The 24,150-nt window shown below is 41.7% G+C and overlaps 1 protein-coding gene across 1 annotated transcript; it reads left to right on the top strand.

The window, feature by feature from the left end:
* Positions 1-20,330: 20,330 nt before the first annotated feature.
* LOC138879986 (uncharacterized) lies at positions 20,331-23,533 on the top strand. The gene is made up of 5 exons (XM_070159635.1): positions 20,331-20,699; positions 21,861-21,912; positions 22,072-22,439; positions 22,798-22,989; positions 23,204-23,533. The coding sequence occupies exons 1-5, from the start codon at positions 20,331-20,333 to the stop codon at positions 23,531-23,533; spliced, it is 1,311 nt and encodes a 436-aa protein (XP_070015736.1).
* The last annotated feature ends 617 nt before the right edge of the window (positions 23,534-24,150 follow it).

The following is a 24,150-nucleotide window of genomic DNA, read 5'->3' as shown; positions in this document are numbered from 1 at the left end:
GTATCGATGCAAAGCTCAGTGGCTAAGATGCCAGTCTTGATAAAGTGGAAGGACGCTATGTTCCTTGGTTAACAAGAAAGAAGCATTTGGTGGCTTATTTTGTTGTCATTTCTGTTGTCCGGATTATTCTTAGAGTTGTAATCCGAATATTTTCTGGTGTCAAACCTTCTTATCTTTTCCTTTTGTCATATCAGTTTGTTTAAGTTTTGTCCAAGTTGTTTAGGATTTTATTCCGGTTTGCTTTGTTTTTTCAGTCCAATGCAAAAAATTCAGTCTTTGATTATTCCCAGTCATCTTTCTGTTTAGTCATTATGTCATTTTTATTCAGCACCGATTCTAGTGACATGACATGCGCACACACTTTGGGCCTAATCTTTAAAGTTAATCATAAAACCCTGTAAAGGCGATCAGACCATTTAAAGAAAATAAGAACGGTTTGAGATTATTCAGAGCCCGAGTCATGTGGAACTAGGGGCAAGTTGAGTACACAGAAAACCGTTAAAAGCAAGATTCGCCAAGCTGGCATGAGGTTTGTCCAAGATAATGAGAGTTAGAGTGTCGCCCAACGGTGCTTTAGAAGTGACAAATGAACAAACCAATGTTGAATATAATTGTCGAGTCCAGCACCACCAGAAGAGACTACAAATTTAAGTTGTGTTGTTTGCACTTGGCATGTTTTGAAGACTGGAATGACGAAGGCATTTTGTTCTGCTACCCAAACACTTTATCCTTCGTTACCCCTTTTGAGCCTTATTTATTTTCTTTCATACCCCTCGTTCGGAATTAGTAGCAACGAATAAAATACGCGAGCATGGCAGGTAAGAGAAAAGAGAGAAAAGAGAACAACAAAATGGAAAAAGAAGAATAAAAGAAAAAATGAAAGAAAAAAAAACGACGAAAGAAAATGAGAAAAGAAAAAGAGAAAAGAAAAATGATAAAAAGCAAAAAAAAAAAGGAAAGTCAAATGAAAAAGAGGAATTGGGAACTACGTTTGACCTGATTCCTCAAAGAGGATACGTAGGCGCTTCACGGCTCGGTCATAGTTTTGAAAAAATGAAAAAAAATCAATTAAGATATCCCCAAGCAAGAAACTGGGGCAAAGGTTGCGTTTGTTGTAAATAAATCTAATTCCGGAGGTTGTAATTAATAACCCAAATTAATGTATTTTTGAGCCTTTTATACCCTTTCTTTCTAGCCCTATCCAAAACCCACATTACGGTCCAAAGAAAGACCTTCCGATCAGTCTTCAAAAGATGCCAAGTCAGACAAATGAAGAGTCTTACCGGCGAACATAACATTCTGTTCCACAGCAGAAAGGACTCTAATCTCCAACAGAAAGAGTCATACCAGAAACACTCCAAAATCCCCAGCTGGAGAGAGATATAAAACGAGAGAGTCTTATTGGTGAAAACCTTCACAGGCACCATAAGGCGATGAAAGCTGAGAGAAAACCAAAATGAGAGAGACTTGATAGTGAAAACCCTTCGGGCACTACAAGTCGAATAAGATTGAGAATCAGAGGGGGAATCGCCAATGGAAGATCTTAAAAGATGATTGACGGCAGAGGATAGGCCACATACGCATGTCATGGCCATTAGAGTCGGTATCTGCGTTTGATAGGTTTTTATTTATAGTTTCTTTTGTAAAAGAGTCATCGTTTCCTTTGTCTTTTATTTTGTTTCTGTTATCTTTCTCCTTTCATAAAAAATTTCCCCAATAGAGTCTGTCCGGTCAGAACAAGTATGAAATGACTTCAAAATATGCCATCAGCTTTCCAAGATGAGATCTGACTAGTATATCCAAATGGTATAGTCAGCGAGGAACAAGCGCGAGGCCAGTGTCAAAAAAGATATCCCCAGCAAAGGGAATTGACAAAAGGATTGACGAGCGTCAAGAGAGATACCGTTGCCTTTATCAAAAGTTATAAACCTCAAGGCCAAGGCCCATGGACAAAGCAAGGAAAGCAGTGAGCATGATTTGGCGAAATCCATACTAGACTAAAAGGTCGGGGAAATGCCAGTTTCCGAGCTATGCCACAAAAGAAGAGGGATATCCCCAGCAGAAAGGGATTGTACCCAGCAAATAAAATCGTCCCCAACAAGTTGTGCAACGCAAAGCAAGGAAGGAAAAAAGGAAAAGCCATCCCGTTGGGAGTATCACAACCAACCACCATGTTTTAAACTAACAATTTTGTTTGATTTGAAACAGGTAAAGGAAATGGCATTGATGCCAGAACTGCATGCCACAAGGGATATTATCAAACTGGGGCAGAAAATTTTCCTTCCATTTAGAAAATTTTCTGGAAGTCAGGTACCCCCAGCTGATAACATTTTACCCCCCAACAGGTAAGTAAATCAAGGGAGGTAGTCTTTGAAGGAAGAAGCTATGCAAAAACAAAATAATAATAATAAATAAATAAATAAAAAATAATAATAATAAAAATGGGGAGGGTAGAAAAAGAAAATTCATCCCAATCCCCAGCAAGTATTCAAGGTAAGACATTTTCAAGTCTTAAAGATATGTTGGGTTCATCTGCCCTCAAATAGGATATGTTGGGTCCATCCGCCCTCAAATAGGATCTGTTGGGTTCATCCGCCCTCAAATAGGATCTGTTGGGTTCATCCGCCCTCGAATAGGATATGTCGGGTTCATCCGCCCTCAAATAGGATCTGTCGGGTTCATCCGCCCTCGAATAGGATATTTCGGGTTCATCCGTCCTCAAATAGGATCTGTTGGGTTCATCCGCCCTCAAATAGGATATGATGGGTTCATCCGCCCTCAAATAGGATATGTTGGGTTCATCCGCCCTCAAATAGGATATGTTGGGTCCATCCGCCCTCAAATAGGATATGTTGGGTTCATCCGCCCTCAAATAGGATCTGTTGGGTTAATCCGCCCTCAAATAGGATCTGTTGGGTTCATCCGCCCTCAAATAGGATATGTCGGGTTCATCCGCCCTCAAATAGGATATGTCGGGTTCATCCGCCCTCAAATAGGATATGTCGGGTTTATCCGCCCTCAAATAGGATATGTCGGGTTCATCCGCCCTCAAATAGGATATGTTGGGTTCATCCGCCCTCAAATAGGATCTGTCGGGTTCATCCGCCCTCAAATAGGATCTGTCGGGTTCATCCGCCCTCAAATAGGATATGTTGGGTTCATCCGCCCTCAAATAGGATCTGTTGGGTTCATCCGCCCTCAAATAGGATATGTTGGTTTCAGTCTTTTTATTTCAAGTTTTAAAGACAGGCGCCCACCTGAATAACGAGAGGAATACATTTTTGTCTTTTCATTTATGTTCTAGGTCACCCACCAGTATAATGCGGGAATACATTTTTGTCTTTTCATTTCTGTTCTGGGTCACCCACCAGTATAATGCGGGAATACATTTCTATCTTTTCATTTCTGTTCTAGGTCACCCACCAGTATAATACGGGCATATCATTTTTCATATCTTTACCACCAGGCGCCCACCTGTATAACGAGAGGAATACATTTCAGTATTTAAATTTCATACCAGGCGCCCACCTGTATAACGAGAGGAATACATTTTAGTATTTAAATTTCATACCAGGCGCCCACCTGTATAACGAGAGGAATACATTTCAGTTTTTACTTTTAAGTGTTGAAATTGGGAGCCCGCCCAGATAATAGAGGCATAAATTCAGTCTTTTATTTTCAAGTGTTGAAGTTGGGAGCCCGCCCAGATAACAGAGGCATAAATTCAGTCTTTATTTTCAAGTGTTGAAGTTGGGAGCCCGCCCAGATAACAGAGGCATAAATTCAGTCTTTACTTTTCAAGTGTTGAAATTGGGAGCCCGCCCAGATAACAGAGGCATACATTCCACGCCTTTACCCATAGGAGATGCATTTCCTCCTAAGTTAAGTTCAGTTTCACCATTAGGAGACGCACTTCCTAAGAATAGGTTCACCAATAGGAGACGCACTTCCTAAGTTCAGTTTCACCAATAGGAGACGCACTTCCTAAAAATATTTCACCAGTAGGAGACGCACTTCCTAAGCAAGTTTCACCAATAGGAGACGCATTTCCTAAGAATAGTTTCACCAGTAGGAGACGCACTTCCTAAGTCAGTTTCACCATAGGAGACGCACTTCCTAAAGCAAGTTTCACCAATAGGAGACGCACTTCCTAAGCAAGTTTCATCAATAGGAGACGCACTTCCTAAGTCAGTTTCACCATAGGAGACGCACTTCCTAAAGCAAGTTTCACCAATAGGAGACGCACTTCCTAAGCAAGTTTCATCAATAGGAGACGCACTTCCTAAGTCAGTTTCACCATAGGAGACGCACTTCCTAAAGTTCAGTTTCACCATAGGAGACGCACTTCCTAAGTTCATTTCACCCATAGGAGACGCACTTCCTAAGATATGTTTCACCATAGGAGACGCACTTCCTAAAGTTCAGTTTCACCATAGGAGACGCACTTCCTAAAGCAAGTTTCACCAATAGGAGACGCACTTCCTAAGTCAGTTTCACCACAGGAGACGCACTTCCTAAAGTTCAGTTTCACCATAGGAGACGCACTTCCTAAGTTCATTTCACCCATAGGAGACGCACTTCCTAAGATAGGTTCACCAATAGGAGACGCACTTCCTAAGTTTCAGTTTCACCAATAGGAGACGCACTTCCTAAGTTAATTTCACCGATAGGAGACGCACTTCCTAAGTTTATTTCACCAATAGGAGACGCACTTCCTAAGCAAGTTTCACCAATAGGAGACGCACTTCCTAAGTTAATTTCACCGATAGGAGACGCACTTCCTAAGTTTATTTCACCCATAGGAGACGCACTTCCTAAGATATGTTTCACCATAGGAGACACACTTCCTAAAGTTCAGTTTTACCATAGGAGATGCACTTCCTAAAGCAAGTTTCACCAATAGGAGACGCACTTCCTAAGCAAGTTTCATCAATAGGAGACGCACTTCCTAAGTCAGTTTCACCAGTAGGAGACGCACTTCCTAAGTTCAGTTTCACCATAGGAGACGCACTTCCTAAAGCAAGTTCCACCAATATGAGACGCACTTCCTAAGCAAGTTTCATCAATAGGAGACGCACTTCCTAAGTCAGTTTCACCATAGGAGACGCACTTCCTAAGTTCAGCTTCACCAATAGGAGACGCACTTCCTAAAAATATGTCACCAATAGGAGACGCACTTCCTAAGTTCAGTTTTACCATAGGAGATGCACTTCCTAAGTTCAGTTTCACCAATAGGAGACGCACTTCCTAAAAATATTTCACCAATAGGAGACGCACTTCCTAAGCAAGTTTCATCAATAGGAGACGCACTTCCTAAGTCAGTTTCACCATAGGAGATGCACTTCCTAAAGCAAGTTCCACCAATAGGAGACGCACTTCCTAAGCAAGTTTCATCAATAGGAGACGCACTTCCTAAGTCAGTTTCACCATAGGAGACGCACTTCCTAAAGCAAGTTCCACCAATAGGAGACGCACTTCCTAAGCAAGTTTCATCAATAGGAGACGCACTTCCTAAGTCAGTTTCACCATAGGAGACGCACTTCCTAAGTTCAGTTTCACCAATAGGAGACGCACTTCCTAAAAATATTTCACCGATAGGAGACGCACTTCCTAAGTTCAGTTTTACCAAAGGAGACGCACTTCCTGAGTCAGTTTCACCAATAGGAGACGCACTTCCTAAGAAAAGTTTTACCATAGGAGACGCACTTCCTAAGTTCAGTTTTACCATTAGGAGACGCACTTCCTAAGAATAGGTTCACCAATAGGAGACGCACTTCCTAAGTTCAGTTTCACCAATAGGAGACGCACTTCCTAAGTCCATTGTACCAGTAGGAGACGCACTTCCTAACCTAAGTTTCACAAGTAGGAGGCGCACTTCTTAAAAAGTTTCACAAGTAGGAGACGCACTTCCTAAAAAGTTTCACCAGTAGGAGACGCACTTCCTAAAGTTTAGTTTTACCCCTAGGAGACGCACTTCCTAAGTTTAATTCCATGCACAGGAAACGCACTTCCTGAATTAAGTTTTCATTATTAGGAGACACACTTCCTAGTCTGGTTCACTCAGGTTATACTTATGCTTTAGGGGGCACACTCCCGAGTTTGGCTTTTTAGATTATATTTTATTTCAGGAGACGCACTTCCGGAATTGAGATTTCACCCTAGGAGATGCACTTCCTAGTTTGAATCATTTTAAGTTCGACCATAGGAGACACAATTCCTAGTCCAGTTTTTGAAGTTTACCCGTAGGAGACGCACTTCCTAATCGAGATTTTATTCATAGGAAACGCACTTCCTAGTTCTAGTCACTGAAGTTTTCACCCTTAGGAGACGCACTTCCTAGTTTAGCTCATTCCGATTCAACCATAGAAGACACACTTTCTAGTTTGAGTCATTGAAGTTTTTATTTTTGCAGACACATTTTCTAGCAAGAGTTTTGGTTTTACTCAGAGGAGATGCACATCCTAGCCTAGTCTTTAGTTTACTCTCATCATTGCATCAGTAGTGTAAGTAAGTTACGATTTTGCTACCGACTCACAAACCTTCCCAGTACAAACTGGGTTAGGAAATTTTGTTTGTTTTGATTGTCAGGGACCCGCCTGTAGAACGGAGGTTGTTGCGTGTCGAAGATAGAAGAAGTCAGGAGTCCGCCTGTAGAGCGGAGAAACATTTTTCAAAATCAAGCAGTGACCCACTGGAGAGCAGAAGGATTACAACAGAAATCCCCAGCATTCAATCCAAGTTAGAATCTCGCCTCAAAAGCGCGAATCAATAGTCTGGGATGATCAACAGAAGTTGGTCACAAAAACAAAAAAAAAACAAAAAAAAAACCAAAATAAGAAAAAAAAAGAGAAGAAGAAAGAGAAGAGCCCAAAATACGGAAGTGGAGAACAAATGTGGTCTGCTCAAGAACTAGCACCTACAACTAGCAAGTATCAAGGTTCAGATCCAAAGTCTGTATGAAGCACCATTCAAGATTCAAGACCAAGTTTCAGAAGACTAAAGAGATAGGAATCCTTGTAACTAGTAGCTGATAGGCTTAGTTAGTCTTTTTCAGTTTTCATTTTGTTGTAATGACAGGACCGCGGACCGGAACCTCAACGGAACGGCACCTCGATCGGCTCTTCACCTCGGTACACTTCACTATCTCTCCCATTCCCGAACTACACGTGGCCTGATTCCTGTATAACCAAGGATATGTAGGCAGCTCAGATACCAGGGCTCGGTCACAATCCCTCCCTTTCCTTAAGTGTAGTCCGTCCAAGTAATGGTCGGGTCAAAAACACGTCTAGTCGTTCTTTGTCGGAAAACTCTTCGTGTTTCCAGTCAAAGAGGGGCAGCTGTAAGCACGTGATTTTTGACCCTCCCCGAGAATTTTCACATTTTTAGCGTGAATATGTGAAATTGGGTCTAGAATAGCTATTTTAACTATTTTTACTTTATTTCGTTGCAAAAAGAAGAAAAAAATTCAAAAAATATATATATAAATTTTAGTTTATGTATTTCTCATAAACTTGAAAAATACAAAAAAATTGTACTTTATTTTGGTACTTTATATAAATTCGAAAATTACAAAAATATAGTTCTATTAATGTTTGCAGTCATTATAATTTTGAAAAATACAAAAAAAATATTACTTCATATTTTTGTCTTTATTAAAGAACGAAAATTACAAAAAAATATAGTTTTATTAATATTCTATAGTCATTTTAACTTTGAAAAAATACAAAAAATTACTTCATATTTTATCTTAATATTTAAAAAAAAACGAAAATTACAAATAGTTTTATTAATATTTTGTAGCTATTTTAAACCTTGAAAAATATTTAAAAAGATATAGTTTTGTTTAAATACTAGTCTTATTTTGGGTAGTTATTTTGCTTACATAGGACTAGTTAAGCAACGTGTTCCTATTTCTCGGGTCCGGGCAAAAGAATAATATTCGGGTTCAAACTACCCGGTTTTAGGCCTAATTTTCGGACCTAGCCCATAATAAACCGTGTCCAGGACACATGGGGAACCCCACCACGCGTGGGGGACATATGCCTCGAACCCCACCACGCGTGGGGCTCATTTTCATGGGCAAAGCATTACAAAACACGGACAGACTTTGAGGGATTTTGGACTTTTGAAAATTTTTGAAAGGGGGGACCACTGTTCACCTTTCTTCTTCATAAAGAAGAAAGAAAGAGAACCTGCGGGGAAGGAGAAAAGAACGAACAAAAGGACTTTGAATTTTGAAGAAAAAACGGACCACTGTTCCTCGGTCTTCTTCAAAAAAAACCAGTCCAAAAAACCCTACTGGACTTTCCCCCCCCCAGCACCGGACGACGACCTTCCCAGTTGCCCGTCAAAAACCACCAGCCCAGCTCCTCCCATCGTCCAAACACCACCACACCCCCCGACGCCATAACGTGAAACCTCCACTCCCTCACGTCAAACCATCCTCGCACCCCGTCGTCACTGCACAAACGACCCACCATTGTTGCTGCGTCGTCACTGCACAAACGACACTCCATAGCTGCTCCTTCCTCAAGCCAAACGACCACCGGAGCCCCCGTCGAGTCGTCACTGTCCCTCGACCCCTTTTGCTTCATCTTTCGCACTGATCTGCTGTGTCGAGAAAAGCCAGTAGCAGCGAACATGGCAGGTTGTTAGCATTTTCGGGCCGAGCTTTCAATTTCTTTTGAGGTCGTTTCGTTCGTCGAGGTCCAGTACGTCGAGGTTGTTGTCCGAGGTTTCATCGCGGGTCCAACGCATCGGACGATAATATCAAGTAGGTCATCTCTGTCCATGTCCTTCATATTTGTTGTTTAGTAACATGAACATGTGTTCGTTGAGATACAATCCTAGTTCATGCGAATAGTATGCAAATGAGCGAGACATATTCACATGATGTTTGTAAGTTGCTATTCCTTGTTAATTAACTCCGTATGATATTGAAATTTGTTCGGGAATGTATTTCTTTCGTTCCGTCATGTTAAGTAGTTATTCGGCATTTTGTTTCTTCACGCTCAGATTGTTGTTATCTCAATGTTTGTCTTAATAGTTGTTTGAACATGTAGTAGCAGTGTTAAAATCATAGTAGTAATTTAATCCCGCGGAAAAATACTCGTTTCATCAAATAAGTTTAATCTACGATCCATGACCTCGCGAAATAGCAAAGAAATGTAGTCATTTTAGCCTTGTCTTTTTTTTAAAAAAAAAAATAATATAAAAAAATATAAAAATATATATATAAAAGAAATATAAAAATAAATAATAAATAATAATAAAAAATAATAAAAAAGAGACGAGCTTCGCTAAATAAAAACGTACAAATTGCGGAGCCCTCGCAAAATATATGTATTAAATACTTAGATTCCGGGACGGGCCGTTTAGTAAATTTCACGGCCCTACCCCAAAATAATAATGCGCTAGTTGCTTTAGGCGCGCCTTTAATAATGTTATCTCCCTAAACTCGGGTGCACATTTATGTGACCCAAATCCAAATCTCAACGGAGTCGAAATATGTCTCTAGTCACGGGCGCATTGATTGTGGCGTGGCCCGAGATGCATTTCCATGACGTTGCAAATTCTTTAAAAAAATAAGAATGAGATGAGCCTCGCCGAATAAAAAATACAAATTGCGGGGCCCTCAGTAAATACTTGTTTAAAATTACTTAGAATTCAGGAGGGTCGATTAGCGAATTTCACGGCCTCCGCAAAATAATAACGCGATAGTCGCTTTAGGCGCGTCTTTAATAATTTAATTTTCCTAAACTCGGGTGTGCATTTCATGCGACCCAAATCCAAATCCTAAAACATCAAATAAAATATGTTTCGGATTGTGGGTGCATTTCATGTGACACAGTCCAAAGATATATTTTAAGCGATGTTCACATTCTTGTAAAAACAATAATAATAAAGCGGTTAAAAGTTAGAATTTGCATATAAGGTCATACTTGTATAAAATCAGATAATCAAGCCGAATATAACAGTTGAGCGACCGTGCTAGAACCACGGAACTCGGGAATGCCTAACACCTTCTTCCGGGTTAACAGAATTCCTTATCTAGATCTCTGGTACGCAGACTGTAATATAGAGTCATTCATTTCCTCGATTCGGGATTAAAATTGGTGACTTGGGACACCCTAAATCTCCCAAGTGGCGACTCTGAAATAAATGAACAAATCCTGTTTCGGTTGTCCTTTAATTGGAAAAAACTCCCCCTGCCCCCCTCGGGCGCGGAAAAAGGAGGTGTGACAATAGGCAGTGTTGTTATCCAAACTGAATGGCTGCGACTCGGGGTCTCGGACTGGCCTAAGGTGGGCCTCAAGGTTGAGCTAAAATACCTGACTGGGGATGACCGATGAAGAACTAACAGTCCTAGGGGCCTTGATGATGACCATTTATGATCAATGGTGAGTAATAAATGAATAACAATCAATAAAACACAATAAATGTAAGTAATAAAATCAAAGAGAAGACAATGGAGAATGTTTAAGTTAGAGAGCAGAGAATGTTCTTGTTCTTGTATTCAATATCATGTGTGTTTACAAAATGACAAGGGTCCCCTTTATATAGGGGGGAATCCCAACATAGTACATATGCATTTACGAAGATGTGCAGCTGGTACAGCTATTCAATGTCACGATACGGATTTGTACTATTCTTGTAGGCCTGGTCAGCTTTAACCACGTGCTTTTTGGGAATTTCCCGCTTGTCTAAGATAGCCACTGATTTTGCGCTGCCCCGAGGTCGAACATAGGGAACCCTCATGGTCGAACATCGAGCTATGCCTCGAGCCTTCTGGAGATGGGCTATGGAGTGTCATAATGATCATAAAAACGGACTCTTCGATTTTAGCCGTACACAGATAGTCCCCGCATTTCTTAGAGTAAAAATGATAAGAAACGGTCTTGAATACTTGCCTCTTCGATACTCCCATTATGACGTCAGCCCATCAGAGCATTAAATGCCATGACTCAAAGGTTGCGTAGAGGTCACTGTTAGCACGATTATCGAGAAGCCCATGAACCGTTATTGGTTCGACTCTTCTGCTTCTCAAACATTGCCTAAACGGCTTCTATAAATACCTCACTTGTTTGTCATTCATACTTTTACAATTTCTTCAAGTCTTTAGAGTCAAGTTCTCCAACTTCTGCATTCATCTCTTTTCTGCGCTTGCCTCTTCATCTTCTTTCTTAGAAACTTTGTTATAGTTATGGATAAAACCTCCAAAACGGTACCTCAGAAAGAGGGTACCACCTCTTCGTCATGCCCGTCCAAAGGCAAACCAAAAATACCCCCAAGTATCGAGCAATGTACCCCTAGCCACTTCTATACAGTCTCCAATTTTACCATAGAAAATCCCCCTTCTATATCGGGCCGATGCGAGCCTGTGTCTCGGTACATCAGTGTGGTGACGGACACGAAGATAGTAAAGATAGACTATCGATGGGGGGAGTCAGTGCAAGTAGAAATCCCCAAAGCTGAGGAAAGCATAGTAGAACACAAAGCTGGCTTCCTCAGTGTATACACATACCCCTCCACTCAAGGCCCTATAGATTCTTCTTCCCCGTCGATAGATCCGGTGATTCTTGACTTTTGTTGTGAATACCAAGTGACACTCGGTCAGATCTATCCTTCTTTCTGGAGGATTGTATACATGCTCAAATATTTCTCCAACCGGGTCAAAGGAATGACCTTCACCCTCGATCACTTGGTTAGATTGTATAGTGATAACTAGAAATTTTGATACATTTATACTCCTTCTTGCTTATGTTTTGATTAGAAATTTGCACAAAATAATCCCAAGTTGTGCTTGACTGCAGTTTTGATTAACAAAGTGACAAGATGTCAAAGATCAGCTCAAAAAAGGAGTGAAACTTGCAAAAGTACCAAGACAAGACAAGCTTAGGCAAAGCAAGCCCAATACGGTCGCACACCATTCTGTGCGGTCCGCACAAGCGAGGTTCAGAGAGGTGGATTTCCAGGCCAATAGGCAATGCGGCCGCATGATATTTAATGCGGTCCGCATTGGAGTCACTGCGGCCGCACTCGATTTAGTACGGTCCGCAGAACCAAGGATCAGAGAAGTGCCTGTTTGGAGATTGAAGCCAATGCGGTCCACGCTCCATTTAATGCGATCCGCATTGCCTGAGTTCAGAGAGTTAAATTTTCAAGTTCAGAGCCCTAGTGCGGCCGCACGTGATTTTGTGCGGGCCGCACTAGCCCCGCAGGGGTATTTTTGTCCACTTTTTCAGTTTAGTATAAATAGCTTCTTTTCCCAATTTTAGGTCATCAGATATATTTTGTACTGAGTTGCACTCGTGACTTCGATAGTTTTGGCTATTTTGAGCAATTTTAGCTTCATTTCAACATTGAATCTTCTAGTTTATCTTAGCAATTAATTAATATGAGTTTTTCTTCATTTATTTCTTTGTTTTCTTCTTCAATTATGAGTAGCTAGACCTGTAATCTAGGGTTGTGGCTCAACCCTAGTGTGGGTAATTGATGGGTCTTGTGTTTTAGGGCTAGATTGACTATGAGTATTTGATATTTGGGCCAATTTCATGTTTAATTGCTGAATTAGTGGTTGCAAACACTAATTTGTGTTTAGTTGACTTTGGCCCTTCTTTAGAAAGACAGCCTAAGTCTTTGAAATTAGTCCAACAAGGAATTGGGGCGTACTCAAGATATTGATAGCCCCAATTAAAGGGTTAAACCTAGAGATAGTAATACCCGACTTGAACCTTGATTGCTTGTGCAAATTTGCATACCCAATTGGTCTTGAGAAAGTCAATTCGGGAAAAATCACTCGAACCACCGAGATGTGTAGAGTGGGTAAAATCGTGCAACGGTTATATCATACTCCCCAAATATATCAATCATGTCTTAGACTCAAGTATCCGTCAATTGACCACCTAGGAGAAATTCACTACCCTAGTGCCTTTTAACCATTTGAACAACTCACAATAGTTTACTCTTAACTTATTCTAGTTTAAGCTAGCATTGTAGTTTGATAAATTAGAAGTAAAACAAAAACCCAAAAATGTTTAGAAGTGTAATTTGGAACACATACACAACTCTCAATTGGATAGAAACTCCACTCCAACTTCTAGCTCCCTGTGGAAATCGATCCCGACCTTAATCGGGTAAAAGCTGCTTCGACCCTCTCTCGCTACTCAATAGTAGTACAGGCTTGGCCTCGATCAACTTTTTAGCGCCATTGTCGGGGAACTAACGGTTTTGGCTCTCTATCTAACTAGTTTTGTGTATTGTTCTTCTTTCCTGCTTTGTTACTAATTTGTTTGTGTCATAACTTAGGTACCAAATGGCAGTGAACAACGCTAATAACCCTCTTGGAAATGTGATTGTGGAGGAGGAGGTAGATGATGTCGGAGATGATGAGGTGCCTCTTGTACCTCAAGGACAACGTAGACGCCGCCAGGCCAATACTAATTCAAATGACAATACTCCAGACCCTCCTCCGTCACCTCCAAGAGTGGCTCCTAGAGTGCTTCCGAACCAAGGCTATGCAAGTGCTATTGTCCCACCCTGAATTCGGGCGGGAAATTTTCAAATAACCAATGTGATGTTGACCTTACTAGAGCAGCGTGGGTATTTCACGGTGCTGCAAATCAAAATGCTTACAAATATCTCAAGGGGTTCGTGGATACATGTTGGGGGAGTAAGCAAACTAACGTGTCCGAGGATGCTCTCCAGTTGAGACTCTTCCCATTTTCACTTAGAGGGAAAGACTTGATTGGCTTTAGCGACTTCCCAACCATTCCATCACTACTTAGGATGAGTTGGCGGATAAGTTCATTGTAAAAAATTTCTCACCGGGGCATATGGCTACATTGAGAGATGAGATCTTGACATTCAAGCAAGAGCCCACGGAACCTTTGCATGAGATTTGGGAGCATTATAGAACAATGGTGAAGGAATGCCCCAACAATGATATTACCGAGGCGATGATCCAACAGACTTTCTACCGGGGTATTAACACCACAAACCAATGCATAGTGAACCAACTTGCTGGGGGCAACTTCATGAAGCTGTCAAATAATGAGGCTTGTGGCATTCTTGATGAGATGGCTGACACTTCTTCTGCTTGGCAAAGTAGAGCCAATATGCCCCAGGGTGACCCCATGGTTATTCATTTGCACAAGGAATTACATGATCATGGGCAGGCTATAGCTGAGTTGACAACCACGATGAACCAACTAGCGAAGGCACAGTTGCAACAAGTTCAAAATCCTTGCCAAGTGAATGCCATGGAAGGTGTCAACATGCTTGTCAGCAAAAGAAGACAAAGAGCGCAACAAAACCAAGGGAATTCTGAGCAATTTGATAATGATTGTGGTGGATTTCAAAATGATGGTTATGATGAACAAAACGAAGAGGTACAATATGTGAATAATTATCAAGGCCAAAGGGGCAACTCTTCTAATCAACAACAATGGAGACCCCAAGGCAATTGGAGTAATCAACAACAAGGCAATGGTAATTGGGGGAACAATAACCAAAACAACAACTGGGGCAATCAGAACAACAATCAAAACAACCAAGAAAATTGTAATGGTAATAACAACAATTGGGGTGGTAATAACAATCAAGGTGGATGGAACAATGGAAACCAAGGAAACCGGGAGCAAGGCTTTCAAAGGCCCCCAATGTACCAACAACCGAACAATCCACCCCCATTTCCATCTCAAGGTCCTAATTCTTCTAGCAATGATATGGGTAGAATTGAAATGATGTTTGAACAGATGATGAAGAAGAATGCGGATTCTGATGCACAGTTGGCTTCCCATAATACCTCAATCAGAAATCTAAAGGTTCAGTTAGGCCAAATCTCTCAATCCTTGAATACACGCCCTATGGGTGCTCTACCAAGTGATACGGTACTGAACCCGAAGGGTGGGAAAATCATGTTATGGCGGTAACCACAATAAGTGGGAGAGGCGGTGATGTGCATTCCTCCAAACAAAAGCAAATTGTGGATGATGATGTTGAGATACAAGAAGATGAAGTTCCTTTGATGGTTGAAAATGTGATTGATGAAAATGTGAATGAAGAAGTGAAGATTGATATTCAAGATGTCGAGGTGGAAACTCAAAACGATATGAACCCGTCTAGGGAACACATAATAGACATGCAGGAGCCGGTTGTGCCTAAAGCCAAGGCTCCTTTGCCAAGGCCACCTCCACCTTATCCTCAAAGGCTCGCGAAGCAGAAAAATGAAAATCAGTTTAAAAAGTTCACTGACATGATGAAGAGCTTATCTATCAATGTACATTTGGTGGAGGCTCTTTAACAAATGTCGGGCTATGCTAAATTTATGAAGGACTTGGTAACAAAGAAGCGGTCTATAGATTGGGAAACTATAAAGATGACTCACCAAGTTAGTGCAATAGTGCATTCAATGGCCCCGAAACTTGAAGAAAGAGAGCCTAAGTCTATGAAATTAGTACAACAAGGAATTGGGGCGTACTCAAGAGATTGATAGCCCCAATTTAAAGGTTAAACCTAGAGATAGTAATACCCGACTTGAACCTTGATTGCTTGTGCAAATTTGCATACCTAATTGGTCTTGAAAAAGTCAATTCGGGAAAAATCACTCGAACCACCGAGATATGTAGAGTGGGTAAAATCGTGCAACGGTTATATCATACTCCCCAAATATATCAATCATGCCTTAGACTCAAGTATCCGTCAATTGACCACCTAGGAGAAATTCACTACCCTAGTGCCTTTTAACCATTTGAACAACTCACAATAGTTTACTCTTAGCTTATTCTAGTTTAAGCTAGCATTGTAGATTGATAAATTAGAAGTAAAACAAAAACCCAAAAATGTTTAGAAGTGTAATTTGGAACACATACACAACTCTCAATTGGATAGAAACTCCACTCCAACTTCTAGCTCTCTGTGGAAATTGATCCCGACCTTAATCGGGTAAAAGCTGCTTCGACCCTCTCTCGCTACTCAATAGTAGTACAGGCTTGGCCTCGATCAACTTTTTAGCATCATTGTCGGGGAAATAACGGTTTTGGCTCTCTATCTAACTAGTTTTTTGTATTGTTCTTCTTTTCTGCTTTGTTACTAATTTGTTTGAGTCATAACTTAGGTACCAAATGGCAGTGAACAATGCTAATAACCCTCTTGGAAATGTGATTGTGTAGGAGGAGGTAGATGATGTCGGAGATGATGAGGTGCCTCTTGTACCTCAAGGACAACGTAGAGGCCGCCAGGCCAATACTAATGCAAATGACAATACTCCAGACCCTCCTCCGTCACCTCCAAGAGTGGCTCCTAGAGTGCTTCTGAACCAAGGCTATGCAAGTGCTATTGTCCCACCCTGAATTCGGGCGGGCAATTTTCAAATAACCAATGTGATGTTGACCTTACTAGAGCAGCGTGGGTATTTCACGGTACTGCAAATCAAAATGCTTACAAATATCTCAAGGGGTTCGTGGATACATGTTGGGGGAGTAAGCAAACTAATGTGTCCGAGGATGCTCTCCAGTTGAGACTCTTCCCATTTTCACTTAGAGGGAAAGACTTGATTGGCTTTAGCGACTTCCCAACCATTACATCACTACTTAGGATGAGTTGGCGGATAAGTTCATTGTAAAAAAATTCTCACCGGGGCATATGACTACATTAAGAGATGAGATCTTGACATTCAAGCAAGAGCCCACTGAACCTTTGCATGAGATTTGGGAGCATTATAGAACAATGGTGAAGGAATGCCCCAACAATGATATTACCGAGGCGATGATCCAACAGACTTTCTACCGGGGTATTAACACTACAAACCAATGCATAGTGAACCAACTTGATGGGGGCAACTTCATGAAGCTGTCAAATGATGAGGCTTGTGGCATTCTTGACGAGATGGCTGACACTTCTTCTGCTTGAAAAAGTAGAGCCAATATGCCCCAGGGTGACCCCATGGTTATTCATTTGCACAAGGAATTACATGATCATGGGCAGGCTATATCTGAGTTGACAACCACGATGAACCAACTAGCGAAGTCACAGTTGCAACAAGTTCAAAATCCTTGCCAAGTGAATGCCATGGAAGGTGTCAACAAAAGAAGACAAAGAGAGAAACAAAACCAAGGGAATTCTGAGCAATTTGATAATGATTGTGGTGGATTTGAAAATGATGGTTATGATGAACAAAACGAAGAGGTACAATATGTGAATAATTATCAAGGCCAAAGGGGCAACTCTTCTAATCAACAACAATGGTGACCCCAAGGCAATTGGGGTAATCAACAACAAGGCAATGGTAATTGGGGGAACAACAACCAAAACAATAACTGGGGCAATCGGAACAACAATCAAAACAACCAAGGAAATTAAATGGTAATAACAACAATTGGGGTGATAATAACAATCAAGGTGGATGGAACAATGGAAACCAAGGAAACCGGGAGCAAGGCTTTCAAAGGCCCCCAATGTACCAACAACCGAACAATCCACCCCCATTTCCATCTCAAGGTCTTAATTCTTCTAGCAATGATATGGGTAGAATTGAAATGATATTTGAACAGATGATGAAGAAGAATGCGGATTCTGATGCACAGTTGGCTTCCCATAATACCTCAATCAGAAATCTAAAGGTTCAGTTAGGCCAAATCTCTCAATCCTTGAATACACGCCCTAAGGGTGCTCTACCAAGTGATACGGTAGTGAACCCGAAGGGTGGGAACAATCATGTTATGGCGGTAACAACATGAAGTGGGAGAGGCGGTGATGTGCATTCCTCCAAACAAAAGCAAATTGTGGATGATGATGTTGAGATGCAAGAAGATGAAGTTCCTTTGATGGTTGAAAATGTGATTGATGAAAATGTGAATGAAGAAGTGAAGATTGATATTCAAGATGTCGAGGTGGAAACTCAAAACGATATGAACCCGTCTAGGGAACACATAATAGACATGCAGGAGCCGGTTGTGCCTAAAGCCAAGGCTCCTTTGCCAAGGCCACCTCCACCTTATCCTCAAAGGCTCGCGAAGCAGAAAAATGAAAATCAGTTTAAAAAGTTCACTGACATGATGAAGAGCTTATCTATCAATGTACATTTGGTGGAGGCTCTTTAACAAATGCCGGGCTATGCTAAATTTATGAAGGACTTGGTAACAAAGAAGCGGTCTATAGATTGGGAAACTATAAAGATGACTCACCAAGTTAGTGCAATAGTGCATTCAATGGCCCCGAAACTTGAAGAAAGAGAGCCTAAGTCTCTGAAATTAGTCCAACAAGGAATTGGGGCGTACTCAAGAGATTGATAGCCCCAATTTAAAGGTTAAACCTAGAGATAGTAATACCCGACTTGAACCTTGATTGCTTGTGCAAATTTGCATACCTAATTGTTCTTGAAAAAGTCAATTCGGGAAAAATCACTCGAACCACCGAGATGTGTAGAGTGGGTAAAATCGTGCAACGGTCATATCATACTCCCCAAATATATCAATCATGCCTTAGACTCAAGTATTCGTCAATTGACCACCTAGGAGAAATTCACTACCCTAGTGCCTTTTAACCATTTGAACAACTCACAATAATTTACTCTTAGCTTATTCTAGTTTAAGCTAGCATTGTAGATTGATAAATTAGAAGTAAAACAAAAACCCAAAAATGTTTAGAAGTGTAATTTGGAACACATACACAACTCTCAATTGGATAGAAACTCCACTCCAACTTCTAGCTCTCTGTGGAAATTGATCCCGACCTTAATCGGGTAAAAGCTGCTTCGACCCTCTCTCGCTACTCAATAGTAGTACAGGCTTGGCCTCGATCAACTTTTTAGCGCCATTGTCGGGGAAATAACGGTTTTGGCTCTCTATCTAACTAGTTTTGTGTATTGTTCTTCTTTCCTGCTTTGTTACTAATTTGTTTGTGTCATAACTTAGGTACCATATGGCAGTGAACAACGCTAATAACCCTCTTGGAAATGTGATTGTGGAGGAGGAGGTAGATGATAACGGAGATGATGAGGTGCCTCTTGTACCTTAAGGACAATGTAGAGGCCGCCAGGCCAATACTAATGCAAATGACAATACTCCAGACCCTCCTCCGTCACCTCCAAGAGTGGCTCCTAGAGTGCTTCCGAACCAAGGCTATGCAAGTGCTATTGTCCCACCTGAATTCGGGCGGGAAATTTTCAAATAACCAATGTGATGTTGACCTTACTAGAGCAGCGTGGGTATTTCACGGTGCTGCAAATCAAAATGCTTACAAATATCTCAAGGGGTTCGTGGATACATGTTGGGGGAGTAAGCAAACTAACGTGTCCGAGGATGCTCTCCAGTTGAGACTCTTCCCATTTTCACTTAGAGGGAAAGACTTGATTGGCTTTAGCGACTTCCCAACCACTACATCACTACTTAGGATGAGTTGGAGGATAAGTTCATTGTAAAAAATTTCTCACCGGGGCATATGACTACATTGAGAGATGAGATCTTGACATTCAAGCAAGAGCCCACAGAACCTTTGCATGAGATTTGGGAGCATTATAGAACAATGGTGAAGGAATGCCCCAACAATGATATTACCGAGGCGATGATCCAACAGACTTTCTACCGGGGTATTAACACCACAAACCAATGCATAGTGAACCAACTTGATGGGGGCAACTTCATGAAGCTGTCAAATGATGAGGCTTGTGGCATTCTTAACGAGATGGCTGACACTTCTTCTACTTGGCAAAGTAGATCCAATATGCCCCAGGGTGACCCCATGGTTATTCATTTGTACAAGGAATTACATGATCATGGGCAGGCTATAGCTGAGTTGACAACCACGATGAACCAACTAGCGAAGGCACAGTTGCAACAAGTTCAAAATCCTTGCCAAGTGAATGCCATGGAAGGTGTCAACATGCTTGTCAACAAAAGAAGACAAAGGGAGCAACAAAACCAAGGGAATTCTGAGCAATTTGATAATGATTGTGGTGGATTTCAAAATGATGGTTATGATGAACAAAACGAAGAGGTACAATATGTGAATAATTATCAAGGCCAAAGGGGCAACTCTTCTAATCAACAACAATGGAGACCCCAAGGCAATTGGAGTAATCAACAACAAGGCAATGGTAATTGGGGGAACAACAATCAAAACAACAACTGGGGCAATCAGAACAACAATCAAAACAACCAAGGAAATTAAATGGTAATAACAACAATTGGGGTGATAATAACAATCAAGGTGGATGGAACAATGGAAACCAAGGAAACCGGGAGCAAGGCTTTCAAAGGCCCCCAATGTACCAACAACCGAACAATCCACCCCCATTTCCATCTCAAGGTCCTAATTATTCTAGCAATGATATGGGTAGAATTGAAATGATGTTTGAACAAATGATGAAGAAGAATGCGGATTCTGATGCACAGTTGGCTTCCCATAATACCTCAATCAGAAATCTAAAGGCTCAGTCAGGCCAAATCTCTCAATCCTTGAATACACGCCCTAAGGGTGCTCTACTAAGTGATACGGTAGTGAACCCGAAGGGTGGGAAAAATCATGTTATGGAGGTAACAACAAGAAGTGGGAGAGGCGGTGATGTGCATTCCTCCAAACAAAAGCAAATTGTAGATGATGATGTTGAGATGCAAGAAGATGAATTTCCTTTGATGGTTGAAAATGTGATTGATGAAAATGTGAATGAAGAAGTGAGGATTGATATTCAAGATGTCGAGGTGGAAACTCAAAACGATATGAACCCGTCTAGGGAACACATAATAGACATGCCGGAGCCGGTTGTGCCTAAAGCCAAGGCTCCTTTGCCAAGGCCACCTCCACCTTATCCTCATAGGCTCGCGAAGCAGAAAAATGAAAATCAGTTTAAAAAGTTCACTGACATGATAAAGAGCTTATCTATCAATGTACATTTGGTGGAGGCTCTTTAACAAATGCCGGGCTATGCTAAATTCATGAAGGACTTGGTAACAAAGAAGCGGTCTATAGATTGGGAAACTATAAAGATGACTCACCAAGTTAGTGCAATAGTGCATTCAATGGCCCCGAAACTTGAAGAAAGAGAGCCTAAGTCTCTGAAATTAGTCCAACAAGGAATTGGGGCATACTCAAGAGATTGATAGCCCCAATTTAAAGGTTAAACCTAGAGATAGTAATACCGGACTTGAACCTTGATTGCTTGTGCAAATTTGCATACCTAATTGGTCTTGAGAAAGTCAATTCGGGAAAAATTACTCTAACTACCGAGAGGTGTAGAGTGGGTAAAATCGTGCAACGGTTATATCATACTCCCCAAATATGTCAATCATGCCTTAGACTCAAGTATCATTCAATTGACCACCTAGGCGAAAGTCACTGCCCTAGTGCCTTTTAACCATTTGAACAACTCGCAATAGTTTACTCTTAGCTTATTCTAGTTTAATTTAGCATTGTAGTTTGATAAAACTAGAAGTAAAACAAAAACCCAAAAATGTTTAGAAGTGTAATTTGGAACACATACACAACTCTCAATTGGATAGAAACTCCACTCCAACTTCTACCTCCCTGTGGAAATCGATCCGACCTTAATGGGTAAAAGGTGCTTCGACCCTCTCTCAGTACTCTATAGTATTGCAGGGTTGGCCTCGTTCATACAGCCCCGTCTCTTCCGAGGTTTAATCAAGTTTCATCCTCGATCTGCCAAGACATTCTTTGCAAGCATCGATGAGGACAAAACTGAGGATAGATGAGTTGGTTTGTCAGAGTAAGAACCTCGGACATTATCCCTATTGATAAGATATCATTCCCCGAGGAATGGAACATGAAGTGTAAGTCTCCCTACCTCGAGCACATATTATTGCCCCTTATTCCCCTTCTAAAACGATCTTCTCTTGATAATGCAGCCACCATTTGGTACCCCGGCGCGGTTCAGAACCTTCCGGGATGGATCAAATAGTTAGGCTCTGCTTTTCCTTACAGCGAGTGTGTTTGGCATGATTTGGCCAAAACGCGGTGGCAGGCCAAGAACCACGGTATGCTTTTTATTGTCGCCATTACCAAGTTCCTTATGACTATTCTTTGTGGCGGTAAGTTTAATATGTCATGCTTGTGTAGGCCTTGGGAAAGGCGTGTTGATGAGACTGACTACTCCTGGTGAAGAACAAGTCTCGAAACCCGACAAGGGCAAGAAGAGGAAGAATGAGGCATTGACCGAGTCTCCTGAATCAAAGAAACCCGAGGTCGGCCAGCCTAGGACTGATGCCAAGGTCTTGACTTTGAGTGTTGCGGCAAGTCTTCATGAGGATGATGATAATGGAGATTGCCCTTTGGTACAAAGAGTAAGACGGAGTGTTGATGGTCTACAAACTGTGGGTCGGAAAGCCTCCGAGTCAGGGATGGCCGATGTGGACCAAACTCATGCTAAAGAGACCCTCGAGGAGGGTTTGGGCGCAGTCCTCGAGCCTCAAGTTGGACCTGGTATAGTCCGTGCCAGCGAACCCTGGGCTAGCAGTTTCGGAGGGCCTGAATCCGAAATTTTTTGGGGTCGAGAAGAAACCCTATAGACATTGATACCATGGGCAGCTTTGAATCGGGGCCCTTCATTTTCTTTAGGGAAAATAAGGGACGCCTAGAACAGGGGTGTTGCCGATGTGGGGGCCTCTCAGGGAGAGGATGATATGTTCAAGGACTACTTCGTCGGCATCGACGTGGACACAGACATCGACACCCCCGTCACTCTTGAGGAGGCTGAGAGGCTTCAAAAGTAGGTGATATTCTCGACATACCATTTGCACTTCAAATTTTTACCCTTGCCTTTCTAACTTCTCTGTTTTGTTGTAGGTCAAGAAATTGTATGACCATGCCTTTTCTAAGATTCAAGATGAGCTTTCATGTTGTGAGGAGGAGCTTGAGAAGCTCTCCTCGGAGCTAAATGAGTCGAAGGCTTCCTCGGCCCAAAAGGAAGAGGAGTTGAGTGAGCTTCGGGCGAGTTTGGAGGGAGTGCACCAGGAATGGACTAGCTTTGCTGAGCAGGTAATACGGTATTCTCAAGTTCATCTTTTTATTCTGATAACTTGACGCTCACTATCTTGATTCGCCTTTGAAGATTGGGCAAAAGAATGCCCTAGTGAGGTGACTTCAGGAAGAGGTTGCAACCAAGGATACAGAGATCCTCGAGCTGAAGAGACAGAATGAGGTCGTGACCTCGGAGAAAGACCATTTGCAGGGAGAGTTGGCCTCGACCTAGGATCTTCTTCTAAGTGCTCAAGAGGAGGTCACCGCATTATCTGTAGCCAAGTCTGAGGCCGATGAAAATGCATCCTCATACAAGAGAGATGCCACCGCAAACGATCGAGCCAGAGAGATATCTGAGAAGGCCAAACAAAAGCTGGCTCAGGCCGTTGCTCATGCTCGTCTACAATCTAGGAGGCAGGCCTTTGAGGAAGCAAGCATCGAAGGTATCGATCTCTCTGCTGAGATTGAGAAAGCCAGAACCTTGGAGGAAGAATCGGCATCTTCCACTACTTCGGATGAGGACTTCGGAAGTGATTCAAATGGTAGTGAGGGTAAGGAATAGACTCGCGTTGTCATCTCTGCTTCTCCTTTTCTTTCTTTTTATGTATGGGCTCCTCGGGGGAGTTTTGTAAAGATACATTCTGTAAATGTATTTTTGAGAATACAAAGAGACCCTTTTGTTTCAAGTCTTCAAATTTTATTTTTCAATGCTTATGCAAAGCTAGTCTTTTGAATTTTGATGTCGGCTCTTTGGAGCCCATACTTAGGATAATAGAAACCCTCAAAATCGGGCTCCATTCCAAGGCTATATTGATAGCCCTCGAGATAGGGCACCATCTCGAGGCTAGATTGGTGTTGATAGCTCTTTAGAGCCCATTTTATAGTAATAGAGATCGTCGAGATCGGGCACCATCTTGAGGCTAGATTGATACAGGAATCTTGACCTCTAGAATGCTGTATGAAAGTGTCATTCGTATGATATGGACATGGAGTGACTAAGGTGGTACACTTTCCCAAAAAATGATAATGGCCTAGTCAGAATTGATTGTCCTTCAGAGTAAGCGAACAATCGCCACTTGCTCTATATATGAGCTTGCTTTTCTCTCATTTGAGGACTTTGCTATTGTGATCAACTATCCTTCTTGTAGAGGTTTTCTTCCTTGCATTAGTGCTTCCACC

This window comes from Nicotiana sylvestris, chromosome 10, assembly GCF_000393655.2.
Source record: "Nicotiana sylvestris chromosome 10, ASM39365v2, whole genome shotgun sequence".
Taxonomy (NCBI): Eukaryota; Viridiplantae; Streptophyta; class Magnoliopsida; order Solanales; family Solanaceae; genus Nicotiana; species Nicotiana sylvestris.
The sequence above is the reverse complement of the archived record's forward strand: the minus strand, read 5'-3'. Positions and strand labels throughout refer to the sequence as shown.